The sequence below is a fragment of the Camelus bactrianus genome, chromosome 6 (genome assembly GCF_048773025.1).
Source record: "Camelus bactrianus isolate YW-2024 breed Bactrian camel chromosome 6, ASM4877302v1, whole genome shotgun sequence".
Classification (NCBI taxonomy): domain Eukaryota; kingdom Metazoa; phylum Chordata; class Mammalia; order Artiodactyla; family Camelidae; genus Camelus; species Camelus bactrianus.
Window position 1 is genome coordinate 94,128,999 of NC_133544.1, and position 17,039 is coordinate 94,146,037.

General features: G+C 43.5%; 1 protein-coding gene and 1 pseudogene across 3 annotated transcripts in view; both read right to left on the minus strand.

The window, feature by feature from the left end:
- RAB8B (RAB8B, member RAS oncogene family) overlaps positions 1-17,039 on the minus strand; it is a 90,659-nt gene that overhangs the window by 52,745 nt on the left and 20,875 nt on the right. For all 3 annotated transcript variants that reach the window (XM_010963470.2, XM_074366380.1, XM_074366381.1), the window contains one exon: positions 3,874-5,969. In XM_010963470.2, coding sequence (XP_010961772.2) covers positions 3,874-3,997 — 124 coding nt within the window. In that variant the 5' untranslated portion in view covers positions 3,998-5,969. The remainder of the gene's footprint in view (positions 1-3,873; positions 5,970-17,039) is intronic.
- On the minus strand, positions 9,660-15,434 carry LOC105075600 (ribosomal RNA processing protein 1 homolog B pseudogene; annotated as a pseudogene).

Sequence of the window (17,039 nt, forward strand, 5' to 3'; positions counted from 1 at the left end):
TACCGATCAGAAGTGGCAGCAACTCAATTGCAAAAAGTGACACAGACTTGGATTTGGGGGTTTCATCAGCCTTAGTCTTCCTGCTTATAAAACTGGGGCGGGGGCATGAAGCAGGTAACTTCTAAGACTCTTGCTGCTGTCAGACTATGACTATACTGAATAGCAAAACCACTCAGGAAATACCCTAACAGGAAGAAGGGGGCAGGGCAGGGGAGAGACAGCAAAGAGAAGAAGCTTAGAGGCCGGGGCTGGGTTTTCTTTTTGTTCTATTGGCCCCTTGTTCGGGATAGGCCATTCCAAGATATCCACAGTATTCAAACACCCCCACATCCCACAGGAAATACAATACAGAGCTAACTGTGCTGCCGTTTCCCACCTGTCTTAATGTTACATTTTACATACATTTAATTAATGGTTAATAATAATTATGTAAGAGGTTCTGGGAGTCAATCGAAACACTTTTTCCGGTTCTTAAACATTTGAACTGGAAGGCGAGTTGGTCGTTGGTCCCAGGCCCCGGGCCTATAACTTCAAATGGATAAAACATCCCTTCTCAATAGCTAACAAAGAATATCTCACTGACACACGGGAAGATTTCCAACAAGTCAGTTGAAAAAATATATACCTTCCATCACCTCCAAGAACAGTAAAGATACAAGGGGAGCCAGGATATCAGAGAAGACACCAGAACCTTCGAGAAGTGAAGGAAGAAAGGCTCGGCGAGACAACTGTGTCTGTATCAATATGACTTGTCTCTGTCCTCTCATGATGGCAGGACCCCTACCAGAACGGTGTCTATAGAGGTGCCAGATGTCCTTTCCTAAAACTACTTCAATTTTAGCAAAGCGAAATTGACTTTGAATTGAAATTGAAACGCGCCTTCACCGGAAGAAACAGGCACGCCTCCATATCTACCAACACACACACACACACAAACCCCAGGCATTAAGAAATTGGATCTTTCCTGTGACGTAGACCTTATCAAGTTCTGTCAGCAACGATGTGGTCAAAACCTTGTCAAAACCTAGTCAGAAAAGTCCAGGAACATCCACACCCAGAAATAATTATGACCGGGAGGAGATGGACCACCAGCCCTCCCCTCAACAACTTCAGGTCACCTGGCCAGAGGGGTGAAGGGTGGGAGGGCAGGGAGATAATGCTGCTAGAGAGGTGGACCCTCCCAGCCTGCGTCTGTGGTCAGTGAAGAGTATGTGGAGCTCCTCACTAGAATGATGTTAACGTTCACCTTATTTTCCAAGCTTAATTTCAACTCCAAAGCATTAGGTTGCAGGTGCATTCGTTTTTCTGCCGTTTGAAGGCAGGTTGCTACCACTTCCTGTCACAGCTCCGGGGCTAAATAAGAGGCAGGGATTTCCCCTCCTCCAGGTCAACCGAAGACACAGCTCACAGCCTCTTTTTACCACATCCACCCCACAGAAAATCTAAAGGCCAACATCATACATAAGATTCACCTCATTTAATATCTACCTCCTGTTCTAAGCAGTTTCAGGACTCAGATTCTCTTGCCTTAATAGCTGCAACCCCTGCCTCCACCATGAAACCGAATTTCAGTCACTTACAATTTTTTTTTAATTCAAACAAACAAAAAATCCACACAAGGAAAATTCTAATCCTTCAGAACAAAAGTAATTTTTCAGGGGGAAGGTCTAGGTCAGTGGTAGAGTGCTTGCTTAGCATGCATGAGCTCCTGGGTTCAATCCTCAGTACGTTCATTAAAAAAATAAAATTAAATAATTTTTAAAGTAATTTTTCAAAGCTACTATTGCAAAAGGAAGCAGACACTCTCACATTAAAGGTGGGACAAAAATTAAGGCAAAATAAAGGAAGCAACTAATAAATTATTACCAACAAGCAAAAGTCACTCAAGGAGCTTAACAGAAAGAGCATCAGCGAGAGTCACTCATTTTCAATGCAGGAGAATGCTTCTGGGAGGGTCACACACAGAAGGGACAAAAGGCAACCCACTCAACTTGCTAGAAGCTGTCCCTTATCATCTGGACTGCAGTGTGCACCCAACGATGAAAAAGGGTTATTTGGGGTTTTGAAATTAGTACTAGCATCAAAAATTAAAGTCCTTTGGTTGCTGTAACAGCTCCCACCAAATCTCTTAGGAATATACTTGAGACATGACATTTAAAATCTGCTTCCTCAGAAAAGAAAAAGTCCCACTCAAGAATGACTGCCAAGAACTTGCAACTCAAACTTCCCTAAGCCCAGACAGCGTAACACCCGGGAGGTTTCAGACCACTAAATCCATATGAAAGACGCCAGAACAAACAAACCATAGCCTTTCCTAGCACATGGCAGAAGAGTGCTCTATACCCCTAGCCTTTGATAAATTATCCTTAAAACATACAAATACTCAAATACACTCATTTACCAGAGTCCTAGCCCCCTAAGAACCCCAGCAATTCTTGGTGAAATATACCGTAAGAACCATCCGAAAGATGCTTAAGTGAGCTACTATTAGAAGCCACAAACATCACCCAGACAACCAAGAGCTAAGATTCTTAAGGTACTTAATTAACTGCAGCTATTTAACAAGGGAAATGACGTTAAGGTCACTTGTATAGGCAGCTTAAAACCAGCTCTGATTTGCTTTTCTTCCGTTTATGTTAAGTATAAGAGATCTTGTTACCTGAACACAAAGTCTTCCAAAAGTAGGAAGGATAGGTCCCAGCCGAGATCAGAAAAATGAGAATCAACTGAAACTAATGGGGTGGGAGGGTGGGTGTTACATGCATGTTGTGATTCATTTAGCAAGTAATAATTAAAACAACGGAAAATATACGGGGAGGGAGGCAGAATGTAAGATCAATTCCTCAGCTGAGAAGTTATTAAAACTTCAAGGTAGTAACTGTAAAAACTGAGGTGTTTCTTCTAAGGAGATAGTAAAGGAGTGAACCACATTTTCCTGACGACACCATTCCCCTTCAGTCACCAGTTCCCTTAATGCCCGTTAACATCCACAGAACAATTTAACACTCCATAGATAGTATTCCACTATAAGTCACTTTTGCTGTTTCTCCAGCACTTGACCCAAAGGATGTAAAAAGAGAGAAAATGATAACCAATGATCCTAGTTACTGGAGAAAGTCTTACTTTCCATTTCCTCTCCCTTTCCCATTTTCTCCCTTCTCTGCTCAACCTCTCTACTGTAAATTCTGCTTCCCTTTTTCTCTCCTATTTCACACCCAGCTCTCAACTTTATCTACCAAGTATCCTCTTTCCGTACTCTGTTCCCCTGAACTCTTCTCCCACTTCCAGTTTTCTTCTGCCCCCTCCCATGACATCTCTGATCAGACTTCTTGTAGCCAGTGTCCCTCATCTCTCCCCTCCTGATCACTCATCCTCTGAATTCCTTTCCGATTCTCACCTCTCTTGTCCCCTGTGTCCTCTGTCCCTTTACTTCATGGACCTACCATTCCCCCAACCCTTCATTTCCCCCTTCACATTTCCTTCCTCTTTCCTGTCTTTCAATCCATTTCACACCCACTATTACCTTCTCCCTCTCCGTGAGATTTCCTGTGTCCCCCCCAACTTTGTCCCTCTAAGATCCCTCCCTGTCACACCCCCAACACTCTCATTTCCCCCAGTACCCCTATCCTTCTTCCTCTGGCTCCCCTTCCCCATCCTTCGCCCTCCAGTTCCTCCCTTCAACACCCCAGCCTCACGTCCCCCGCCCGCTCCTCTCTCTCACGCCTTCACCCTCTCCCACTGCTCTCACTGCCCTGACGTCCCCCGGGTCCCCTACCTGGGGCTCCCAAGCCCTCCCCACGGTTCTCTCCCGGGCCCCCTCGCACCCGCCCCCCATTTCTCATTTCCCGTTCCCGGGCAAGGCCCCTCCCTCACCGATGGTGGAGATGAAGGTGGTGTTGAAGGCGTCCTCGGAGAAGCGGAATAGGAGGCAGGTCTTGCCCACCCCTGAGTCGCCGATCAGCAGCAGCTTGAACAGATAATCGTACGTCTTCGCCATCTTCTCGCTCCGGCCCTCTGATCGGAGAGCAAGGCAAGCAACAGAGAGAAGCCGGGAGGGGGCCGCGGGCGAGGGGGCGTGCCTGCCGAGCCGCCGCCGCTCGCTCCGCCCCGTGCCCCGCCCCTTCCCTCGGAGAAGGCCTGCGCGCCCCGCCCAGCGTGGCCAATCCGAGGGGGCTTCGTCATCACCGCCCGCGCCGCAGTGCTTTATGGGACTTGTAGTTCCTTCGAGGAGCTTCGGGCGTGCCCGGGGCGGGCTGTCCCAGCGGCCCCAAAGGATAAAAGAAGACCTGCTGTGGACTGAGTGACCGGGTAGACTAGGCGTTTCCACCGGAGCTAGGCATGGAGGCAGGCTTTCAAACTCTGCGTGTCGCGCCGCTGGAACTTAACTTCGTCGTTTCTTTGTGTGCGGGCTTCTTTCAAACCCAGGACCTCGGAATCTGAGTTCCCTCATCTCTTCTGCGGCGAGCTGCAGCTGAGATGCTTTCTTTCCGTCACGCTGCCGAGGCGAAGCCTGTGGATTATCTGGAGAGTGCCTTATCTGGCTTCTCCAGGTCCTGCCCAGCACCACCTCTAAGCCCCCTCCCGCGGCCCCTCAGTTACAGAGCTCGAAAAGAATGATTGCCGTTCCAACTTGAACCCCACTCATGTTCTCTTCTTTACGCCTCCAGACCAGAGCAAAATACAATGGGTATTTTTAGAGACTCTGCCTTGCAGACCGCTCCTCTCCCCCCGCGGGAGGATGGACAAAATATCTGGGAACAGCAAATTTTAAGGGTTGTGCTGCAGGTCTGTGTCCTATAAAACTACAAGCATTGTGCGAGGCAGGAATTATGACCATGGAATCTGGAGACTAAGATTTGGATTTTATCTCAGCTTTGGATTAGCTGCTTAACAGCACACAGGCTCTCCACACCTCAGTTTTCTTATCTGTAAAGTGGGTATAAAACAAGCTGTTTCATGGGTTGTAGGAAAATTAAATGAGCTACTGAATGTGAAAGTACTTTGAAATCCATGAAGCACTGTAGAAGTGTTAGTAATGTTAGTTACCTTCTTCAACCCTCAGTAGGCTCTCACTTAATGGGTGAGAAATGGGGGAGAAGCAGCATGCTGTTATACTCAGTTTAATCCTTTCTTTAATATCTTAGAGTATTCTTTAATTGTTTTCTGGATGTATGATTCAGATCTCTTTCACTCGCTAGGGGCAGAAACTCAATCAGATCAAACTCTCATGGGAGGTGGGGTGGCACGGGGCGGGGGTTGGGGCCGCGGGGGGAGGGGGAGGTGGGTTGCAGGTTTATTGACTCAGGCAAAGCAGAAGGATAAGCAGATAGGTAAGGAGATTGGGGACCAGAAGCTCTATCCGTTCAGGGCTCTGTGCCTCTCATCTCTTTTCTCTTCTAATTTCTTGTATGTCAAATACCAACAACAATAATTTCTAAGAGAATAAAGGGATCCCGAGGCCAAAATATTTGAGAACCACAGTCTATGGTTCTTAAGTCTAAGGGAACTGGTGGACTCAACCGTTAGTGAAATAAGGAAAAAACTTGGACAGTTAGTTGAACAAGACAGCAGGCTTTTCTAAAACACATCTCGAGTGTCTTGTGATTTCATGTACAATACCAGTGATATTCCACTCTTAGTCTTGTTGCGGCAGAAAATTCAACTGGCCCTAGTAGTCATTTTTGCATTATATGTGGAAAAAAGATGAAATGTATCATTAACTCACACTGTTTGATCATACAGCATCCAGAGGGTTGCTGCTGTTGTCTAATTGCTAGAGCCCTCTTGATGGGAACAAAGCTCTAAGGTAGTCAAAGTCACAGTTTCTGTCCCGTAATGAGGAAGGATTCTGCCCTCTGGCACAGGCTGAGCCTCCTTGCCCTAGCCAGTTCTTGGGCAAGTCTGTGAACTTGGCCTCAGCCCCGGCTGAACAAATGTGCACAGCTCAGTTCTAGACCTTCCTCTTCATTCTGGAAAAGAAGAAAAAGAAATTGTCAAAGGCCACTGGAATCTTTGTTTTATAAAATGTCTACTGATTAAAATAACTTTTAGTCTCACTACCTGCATGCAACTGTTGGCATTCTCTCTCTGCATGAATAAGAACACACTATGTGGCAAAGAACTTACGTTCATAAGAGAAGCTAGGATTAGAAATTTTAGTCCCTAAGTTTCCCTAGGGGAATTTTATTAATTGATGGGAATTAAAAAAAAATTTTTTTTCTGTTTTGTTTTCACTTCCCTGGTTTTTTTTTCTGTTAGAAAGCACATACAACATTGGGACTTTCTAGCTTTTAAGTCTGTGCACCACTGTTGAACCATTCAAGCATTTTGATATATTGACATTACTTCGAGAAGAATCCCATTTTTTTCCTTTTGTGAATTATGCGTTTCCATATTTTGTATAACATGTTAAAGATCAGATTTTGGTGGTAGTAACTCCTACTGAATCAAGGCACTTTGCTCAAAAGACTGGACAAGAAGTATATTTGTAGAGCCACACATAACAGGAGGCGACTTTCTTTTCTTTCTCCAAGTGGCATGTTACTGAGGAAACCACATCAGTACTTTTTTGCCAGCTTCCTAAACCCACTGTTGAAATGTTACATCATTGCAGAACCCAAGGCAGACCAGCACACTCAATTTGATTCTGTAAATGTTTACTGAAGCCTTTGATAAGGTTAACATGTACATAGCAGCTTGACTTACAGAAATCTATCTGTCCAGGGAGTTTACTCTCTGTGGTTTTTGTCAGGCCAGCACTCCTTACTGCTTTTGGGAAGCTGCTCCTCCCCGACTAGTGGCTCTGAATCATGGTACTTTGCTCCTTCGGCCACAGAGGTGGGCATATGACCAGGCTGGGTCAAACCGAGTTCTTCCCCGAGAATTTCCTAATGAGGTGGAATGATGATGCTTAAAGGTCCGTCTGGCGTGAGGTCTGTGTGAGCTTCAGGCTGGTTTTGATCAGAGCTCTAGTTCATGTTCCTGTATTCTCTTGTTGCTTTCCTTCTCTGTGTGTTTACTTTGTCCCCAGTCTGGCTTTCCTCATGGTAGCAAGTGCCATGCTGCACAATTCCAAGGGCCATAATTCACTTCTTAACAATAGTTTACTTATCTTGGGGGACCCCCAAGAATCTACAAACATATACTTGAAGGTCTGTGTGTTCCCTAGGCAAATTTTCAAATTTACTCAAGCATTCTTTAACTGATTTAAATTGCTCCATGACACTTGAGTGCGAGGTGTCACCTTTCTTAATTGCTGAAATGAAATTAAATTTGGCTGAGACCTCTCTACCTGTCAAGGGTTGGCAAAACTGGTACCAATCATTACTGGGACTTTTCCTCTCCTTAATTGTATCCTATGAGAATTCACGTGCTTATTCCATGGTCCTGAAAAATTAGGGGCACAGCAGCCTCTGTTATCAGTCTGCACCCAACAGTGCTGACGCTTCTGTCCAACAACCCTTGGGTTCTGGTCCTCGGCCATCTGCTGAGCACAGCTGTCCCGGTGGGCTACAAAGATGTCCTTCATAGTGATCATTTTCACTGACTGATGATTCAGCCATCAAATAAGTTCTCTCTCTGTTATCTACTAGTTTGTGTACTTCTTTGTCTTCTCCCTTAAAACTTGAGCTCTTTGAGGAAAGGGGCATGCTGATTTCTCACTGTATCATCAGCAATGCTTAGCATGACACCTTACACATACACATAGTGGGTACTCAGTTAAGTTGTTGAGCGAATGAATGAATAAACATCTGATTATCATGCCAGCAGTTTAGGAATTTTTTAAACATCTGAGACACCTTCAGTTTATTATTTGCTATGAGACCTGGGTATTTTTGGCCTCATCAATACCTTTCTGGTTGAACTCTACCTTGAATTTATGTGTTATTCATTCTGTAAGTACACTATTCATTGCTGTGTCTAAAAAAAAATCAGTGTAATTATTTCTCTGGCTTGTCAAGATCATATTGAATGATAACCCCTCAAAAATACCAATTTCTTTTATCAACTGTGTGTCATCCAAAAACATGTATTTGTTTAGTGATAACCCAGTGGGACAGTTCTATAATTATCTTCATCAGAGAGGGACATACTGCACTCTTTCCACCCACTGATGTTTCCTGAGCAATCACTGGTTGAATAGTGTCCACTCAAACAAAAACTCATTAAGCTCAAACTATGAAACCAGCTCAGCAAGGCCACTTGGAATACCTTTGGACACAAAGGTATCTATCATGTGGTCTCTGCCCTCAGTTTGCTTCCCAGATATTGAGGAGAGATCCCACAAGTGAGAAGTTCAGTGATAAATGGAAGGCAGATATTTGGCAGATATACACGTCATTATTCTATAGGTCAAATGTCCATTCTGACTGGTTGGTTTTTAATTCGGACTGATCAGGCATCCATTCGGATTGGTTGGGCGTTCATTTTGATTATTTGGGTATATTTTCTGATTGGTCAGGCTTCCAATCTGATTGGTCGAATGTTCATGCCACACTGGTTGTTCAATATTTTGCATATCGCCACTGCATGCAAAAGTTAAATTAAAATGCTATGATTTAAAAAACTAAAAATTTTTTTTTAAATTTTGAATGACATGCTAGTACAAAAACTTGCTATATGAAATTTACTCTATTATAGGGTGGACTGGAAGGAATCCATTCTAATACCTCTTATATTATTTGTTTCTCTGATAATAAAGTTTTTGACAATAAAATATATTTCTAAATTCATTCCCTTCATTAACCTAGGCATTGCTATATAGGATTTTGTGTCAAATAAGGCAAATACATACAGTAAATATTATGTGTCTGGGGTTGAGATTCTTATAATATTGAGTGATTACAGACACAGAAAACAAACTTATGGTTACCAAAGGGGAAAGGAAGAGAGGGAGGGATAAACTGGGAGATTGAGATTAGCAGATACAAAGTACTATACACAGAATAAATAAACAACAAGGTCCTGCTGTATAGTACAGGGAACTATATTCAATAACTTGTTTTTTAGAGGGGTAATTAGATTTTTTAAAAATTTGTTTGTTTGTTTGTCTTAATGGTGGTACTGGGGATTGAACCCAGGACTTCGTGCATGCTAAGCAGGCCCTCTACCAATGAGCTATACCCTTCCCCCACTCAATAACTTGTAATAACCTATAATGAAAATATATATATATATATATGTATAATTGAATCACTATGCTGTATACCAGAAAGTAACACAACATTGTAAACCAACTAGACTTCCTCAGTTTTTAAAAAATTGAGTGATTAAAGGAAGCCTTTTGGAACCAACTTTAAAGTGGACGCTGAAAAAGTCAAGATGTGCTGAAACTCACAATCAGCATCATAACAGGTATTGAGATGCTTATGGTAGTAAAGAATAGAACACTGGTGGGGAGGGTATAGCTCAGTGGTATAGTGCATGCTTAACATGCACAAGGTCCTGGGCTCAATCCCCAGTACCTCCTCTAAAAATAAATAAATAAACCTAATTACCTCCCTCCCCTTGCCCATAAACAAACAAACAAAAAGAATAGAACACTAAATGACTTAAATAAAAAAAAATTCATTTAATCATATACTAAAATAATCAGATCTAGAACTAGTGACAGGTGAGTAATCCTGCAGCCCAAATGACAAGCCTGGGACCTGGTTTCTCAGCAATGCTTCCTCAAAGTAACACTTATTTCAAGAGGCTTGCCCTATGGGGTTGTAAAATGTCTTCCTTAAACTCCTGGGACTCCTTGCTTCCAGATTCAAAGATAGCAGAAGGTAAAGAATCCTCTTTCTCAGGAGTGCAAATAAACACTCTAGAAATATGAGTTACATGGGCCCTGACTGCCCTTCTGTGAATCAATCCTGGGGTCCAAGAGAATGTGTAGGCCAACTGACTTAAGTCACCAGAGCTGAGTACGGGGACAAACTCACCCTAAATCACAGGGTTCTGTTAGAAATAGAGAAGACAGGAGGAGATGTTACCTGGAAAACTGGGTTGTTCTCGTGGTGGGTTGAGCCAAAAGACAAAACCAAGCAAAAGACTGGGAGAAGGAAGGATTTATTACTTGCAGCAAGTAAGGAGAACACTGGGGATCTTTCCCAAAGCAGTGTCAACCCAGACAGCAAAACTGGGCAAGTTTTAAGCTAAGGGTACATGCATATTCATAAAAGGGCTTGGGCAGCTGGCAGAATCCAAGCTTTAACTGAATAAAGTCAGAAGAGGTCAACCTCATGTCCCTTAGGTTCCAGCTGATCTGGACGTTGAAGCTTTAGGCTAATTTCTACCACTGAAACAGAATTGGGAGTCTTTACAACCGATATATTATCTTCGCTCTTGTTACTTCTCTTGCCTGAGATAACAGTCCTTTGTTTCCTCATTCTTTTGTTCCCTTAAAATCATTAATTATGAGACCTGTTCAAAGACAAGCACTGTGGCCAGGCTTAGATCACAAAATGACTTAGGCCCAAAATGACCTCTCTTCTGTCACGAAACCTATGCTTGGTTCTCTTTCTCTAGGGAACTCTTACCCTGTCTGCTTACAGGGACAAGCTGTGGAAGCAACATATTACCACCAGTGTCAGTGTCAAATTATATGCCTATTCGTATTGTGTTCGGTTATGTTGGAATTTCTGGAGAAGTCTTTGGGGCTGAATCCAGGAAAATTCTGACTTGTCATTCTCTGAAACAGATGAATTGATATTGAACTGGGAAGAAACAAGAAGGAAATATTGTTTCCTTAAGGAGGGGATGAGTGGTCCAAGGCAAGAATTAACATAGGCACTTAGACACCTGTTCCCTTTTCTACCCCACTTCAGCAACTAGCTGAGGTTTACCACTTGGGCAGCCTTGAACTTTCTAATTTCTCTGTCAGACTCTGAGAAGCCTATCTTGGGATTCCCTAATGGAAGGAGGATTGGCCAAAGCATCAGGTGACGTGGGTTCCGTTCCCAGCTCTGCCACCAACTAGATCTGTGACTTTAAACAAGGACAACAACCAGTCTGTGCCTCAGCATCCTCATTTGTAAAATGAAGGAGGCTGGTCTAGATAATCCCTTTCTGTCTATAAAACCCTTTGGCTCTTGAATCCAAGCTCGCGCAAACAGATGACCTGAGATCTGCCCCAGGGATTCTGGTCTTAGAGATATAGGTCTCCCAAGCCAACCAAACATCCTAGTGAATTGAGGAAATTTATCAACAGCCTAGGCCTGACCAGTCCCACAGAGGCCAGGCAGGGTTTGGTGCTGGGAAAGGAGCCCAAGACAGCTAGTTCCTTATTTTAAATAGCATTTACTTCACCCTATGACTCAGTTATCAGTACTTCTCTCTTTCCAAGGAGTGCAAAGTTTCAGTCTTTCCTGTGATGGCAACAAGTTATTGAGTTGCCAACAATTTACTGGGCTGCCAATTTACTGGATTAAGAGAAAAGTGCAATTCTGCTTTGTATTTTGAGCCATATCCAATCAGATTTCTGCCTCCAATTCCTACTTAATATGGATAAATCATTTCTTGAATACCCTTAAACATAGACTCCCCTCAACAACCCCCTCCTCTAGTTTAACAGCAACAAGGGCTTAAAAGCACAGTTAATCAGGGAGCCTGCTGGATGCTCCTGAACCTGTGATAAAACATCCTCTCTCTTTTGAATCTCCTTTCTCTTGCTGTTCAGTGGGCAGAACTCAAGAGTTAATATGAAATCAAGAAGAACTCTTTGATTATTCATATTTAAGATTTACAGTTACAAATATGGTGATAATCTAACAGCAAGCTGAAGAAATAAGACTGCAAAGGTGATTCTTTGGGGCCAGGATGAATATTCAGATTAAGAGGAACTGCTAATGGAATCCCAATCACATCGTCATTTCCCTCCTACCACTTTCTGAAACCCAAGTAGCTATATGCCCTAATTAGGCCTGTTTGGGGGATTATCACATCTTATTTCTGCAATGAATGGCATCACCCAGCGTTTAATATTCATTGAGGCTTTTATGAAACGGAGAGGTTTCCATATGTCTCTAGAGCAAAACATTTGTGTTTGCCATCTGCTACTCAAGAGTAGTTTTGTAGAAAAAGGATGCAAATAACTTGGTTCTTTAATTACTTTGGGGTTAGGCTACACTCTAGTTGGGACAGTGGGACAGCTAATTCACTGCTAGGAGAATTCTGTTGTTTGCTTAGCCCTTTACAAGCAAACAGCATGAAAAGAAATTAAAACCTAAAATTACTCCTGTCCTTTTAAATAGAGGCAAAGACCAGTGTGAAGTGATGGGTGAGGCTTTTCTGAGTTGGCATTGTGGAAACATTATTCAGGACACTGTACTTAGGCGTCAGTATAGCAAGCATCAGTTCTCTTTTCTTAGTCCTGACACCAAAGGAATATATGACTCAATACTAAAAAAAAAAAAAAAGGATCTCCTTGAGCTTAACATTACACACACACACACACACAAAAAGTAACCTACTCTTAGTCACCCAGGACCTGATTACCTTGGCTTTGGACACTGTGATATTTGTTTCTCCCTCCCCCCTTGTCATTAACTTCTTGAATTGTAGATAATTCTGTACGCAGTAACATCTTCTCTAGCCTATGGATACACATCATTAATTTTGCTTCATCAGGAATAACTTCAATCAACAGTTTAACCCAAAGTGGAAACCCTGAAGCTTCAAGATTATCTGTAGATTTCAATTACTGATGCTTTTTCTGGCCCTCCTCAGAGTAAAATTTCATTTTTGGGGGGTTGTTAACATATAGAATGTAAAAAATTGACAAATGAACAGCACCTGGTTTGGCCACTGACTAGCTATGAGGCCCTAAGCTCATGGACCTTTGATTTCTTTTTAAACACTATAATTTATAGAGCATTCTGTACAAAAGCTGCCATTAAAAGGGCTCTACTACTATCCGAGAAGAAGTCCACAGCCATAGGCCTTCTCTTTGGCGAGGCAGTCAGCGGCTTCCTGGTCCCCAGGGGGTGCTGGCTGGTGAGCTCATGGGGGTCTCCAGCACCCAGTGGAGGAGCCTCTGCTCAGGGTTGAAGGCCACTTGGGAGGGACCCATGTGGCTGACCAAGATACTCTTGCCTGTCTTCTTGAATTCTGTGGTCGTGTTCCTGTTCAACCTGAAGGTCACCTTCTTGGAGCTGGATGGTGTTCTGTTTGGCTGCAGGGCGGGGCCCGGTGAGGTGGTGGCAGCGCTGCTCTTGGCCTTCCTGAAGAACGGGGGCTTCGGGGAGAAGAGGGTATCGCACTTCACAAAGTTCTTCTCCATCCTCAGCTTCTTCAAAGAGCTGAGCGCCCCACTGCTCCACAGAACCTGGATGAGCTGGCTCCTCTGTGCTCCACCAAGTCTGACATCTCTCACCTTCTTCCTCTTTTTCAAGATGGCAGTTTTCTGAGTGGACGAGTCATAGAGGTCAAGACGGCTGGATTTCCTCTTCTTTTTCTCTGGTTTCCCACCTTGGGGTGGGGTGGCAGGGCAGTCATCTCCATATGCTGGGCTGGTTGAAGGGCCCTCCCTCTAGGGCATGGGCCAGGCTAGCGGGGGGATGGGGTGGGGGGATCTGCTGTTGACCAGGAGAGCCCTGAGCATCTGCTTCCTCTTCAGGACCGGGACACCAGTGGCCGGGCAGGTTCAGGGGCTGTTCCCTGAGTAGGACCACTGCCAGAGCCACCTGGAGACGTGTCCTCCAGAGGTGATGCTGCTGACTTTGAGCTCCCCACCTGGACCCTCAGGCTCTTCTTCTGTGATCACTTCCTCCTGCTGTGCACCGAGGGCTGCTCCAAGCCACTCTACTCCTAGGGGCCAGGTGTGGCCACTGCCCCCAGCTCCACTACAGAGTCTTCCCACCACTGGTCCCTCGCTCACCACTCCCATTCTATTCTGGGCATGTGGCTTCACCAACGGACCCTAAATATTCAGGCCAGAGGTGGTTCTTCTTTTTCGTCCTTTTTTCTCTTCAGAATACCACCCTCACTCTCCTCTTCCTAAGCAGGAAAGAACTTGGTTCCTTTCTCTCTTTCTATGCTGTTGTCTCCAAAAGTGTATGTCCTTTTTTCTTATGCCTTCCTTGACTGAGGGCTTTGTCATTTATGTCAGTAGACGTGCCCTCGGCAAAACTTCAGGCAGATCTTGAAATTTTTTGATTAGTTTGGACAGACACTTCCTATCGAAGGGAGGTATGTTTTTCCTGTTGGTGAGTTCCAGGAGTCGGTCAGCAACTGCCTTACAGTCAAACTGGAGAAGCGGCCCACTGTCCACCTGTTCACCTTCATCGCTGACATCGTCTTTTCTGGAATGATATTTGTCTACGGCTGTTTTCTTTTTACTGACTGTTTTTCTCCACATCATGTCATTTTTAGATGTCTCTTCCTCATGGAGGTCACTGCCACCCACTTTGGTTTTCTGTTCCTCGATTGTCTCTTCAGGTACAAAAGGAGACGGATCTACAATGGCTTCAAAAGCACCCCAGCTGTAGCCTGTGTAGCTTGGCAGCGATCTTGCAGAATGCATCAATGAATTTGAGATTCTGATCTGTCCCACTATGGACAGTTCATCCAGATAAGCATCAATGAAGTGGACTTTCACTCCATTAGGAGACTGACTCTCACGAAGCAGGGCCTCCTTCATCAAGACGTCTAGGAAAAGCTTGATTTGGCTTTCTTCCCAGCCATTTCACTTCATAACTTCAGAGGACTGATTCAGGACCAGACGGATCGGTATGCAGTATCTGTCCAGATGCAGTCGGTGTATCTTCTTCCACTCTCGGCTCGTGGTTTGCCAAGAGGCCTGAACGAACAGATGAGTTGGGACATAGCGTTCACTAGATCCCCCTGCAGAAGAGGTTCATCCTGCACCCACATGCAATACAAGAGCCCTCTCTATATTTTTTAGAAGTTCTTCTTGACTGAAACCTCCTGTCTCCCTCTGCATCTTCCTGCTGATGTACTAGAGCAGCTTCTTCACGGCCTGGTCCCGGATGCCCTTCCCGTGGGACGCCATGCGCTCAGCCAACTGGGTCTCGGCAGGCTGCATGGCGGGGGCCATCGTGCGGGTTGGAGCATCCCCGGCCGCAGTCCACTGTCGTGCCTCCTGGAGCCGTGACTGTGCAGAAAGCCACAGACCTCTCATTTTAAGACTATTTTCTGCTTTAAGATGCCAAAAAACTAGTGAATATAAGAGATCATTTATCCTAATGTTTCCAAAGTTCATACCTCAGAACCCTAAGCAAATCAGTAAATGTTAGTAGGTGAAACCAGAAGAAAGGGTTTCATGGTTAAATGCTTTTGAGAAATGCTGCTATCATAATTTTTTTTAATTGAAGTATAGTTGATTTACAATGTTGTGTTAGTTTCAAGTGTACAGCAAAGTGATTCATATATATATACACACACACATTCTTTTCCATTATAGGTTATTACAAGATATTAAATATAGATCCCTGTGCTACACAGCAGGAACTTGTTTATCTGTTTCAGTAGTCGTGTATGTATAGTGTGTGTATGTTAATCTCCAACTCTTAATTTATCCCTCCTCTTTCCCTTTGGTAACCATAAGTTGGTTTTCTATGTCTATGAGTCTATATCTGTTTTGTAAATAAGTGCATTTCTATAATCTTTTTAGATTCCACATTTTTAAGATACCATATGCTATTTGTCTTTCTCTGTCTGACTTACTATCATGGTGTTTTGATGGTACAGCTTCTCAGAACTGCTCATAGGCTGAAGTGCCTTCTGTCTCTCCAGCAGTGGGTATGGTGCACGTCCTTCCCCACCCCACACTTCTGCCCCAGGCCCCTTCCTGATGGAGCATCTTATGGGACCTGTGTTTTCCAGAATACATTTTGGGAAACCCTAATTTAATCTAAACCCTTAGTTTTAGATGTGAATATCTAAACTGTAAAGCCTACTGTCCTGATGAAAATCAGCATGTTTACAGGAAACTGACCAGAAGGGCGGCAGCATCTATTACCAGAGGTCCTGACAGACTGGGCTGAGAGCACCTGTCCCTGCCTCCTGAGTTTCTTCTGACTCCCAGGGTAGGGCTCCCTCTTGCTGCCTCTGTCACCATCATACCCACAGAAAGATCAGCCAAGGGGATGGGGGCCTGCAATGGCTATTCCCTCCCCACCTGGGGAAGCAGCTTTATCCCCAAGTCCTGGACGACTGGCAGACACTGTACTAAACTGAAATGAAAATCACCTTATGTGCAGATGCAAATTAACCCAGAATTCTGAAAGTGCAAAATACTAGATCTTTAAATGAACATTCTGGATGCTGTGTTTTTTTCAGAAAAAAAGGTTAATGTCAAGTAATTAAACTAACATTCATGTTCTTTCTTTTCTATTATTTTGTATGTTGAGTTAGTTATAGGATAGCTGATAGAGTCACATCACACACTGGCTAACTCCCTACAGTGACATCTAAAGTTCTGGAAAATGATATTCCCCAAAATACATTTTTAAAGATGAATTATTTAAATTTCTTGAGAACATGAATTATATGCACATTGTACCCCTAATGACTAACACTTGGCATATATTAGGTACATAATGATAAATGTATTTGTAGTAACTAGTAAATTATAATCTGATGTTTGGACTTCAATAAAATAATAGTATTAATACATTAATGGTACTAATGATATCCTACCTCTTCAAAAATTTCAAATTCCTTGACCTGGTTAAGGATCATAAACAGAAGCTAGTTAACACTCCTTATTTATAATCTATTTTCATAAACAACTGTACTGTGATGTGGTGTTCTTTTAGCTAGTAAAAGGACTGAATCCTAACTGAAGTTCTTCTGACCTCCGGCTAACTTTCTAATGCTACAGAAGAACCTGGAGGCATCTCAGAGAGACATATTAAATTAACTAGGATTATTTGATAACCTTAAATTACATGGGAAGCATTGTCAAATGAGTGACAAGTCTTTTCAGATTATATTGTATGGGGAAATGTTATTAATATAGACATTCTAGAAATTACATAAAATTTCTAAAATTTGGATATGTCCTGGTATATAATGTTATTTGTCATAAT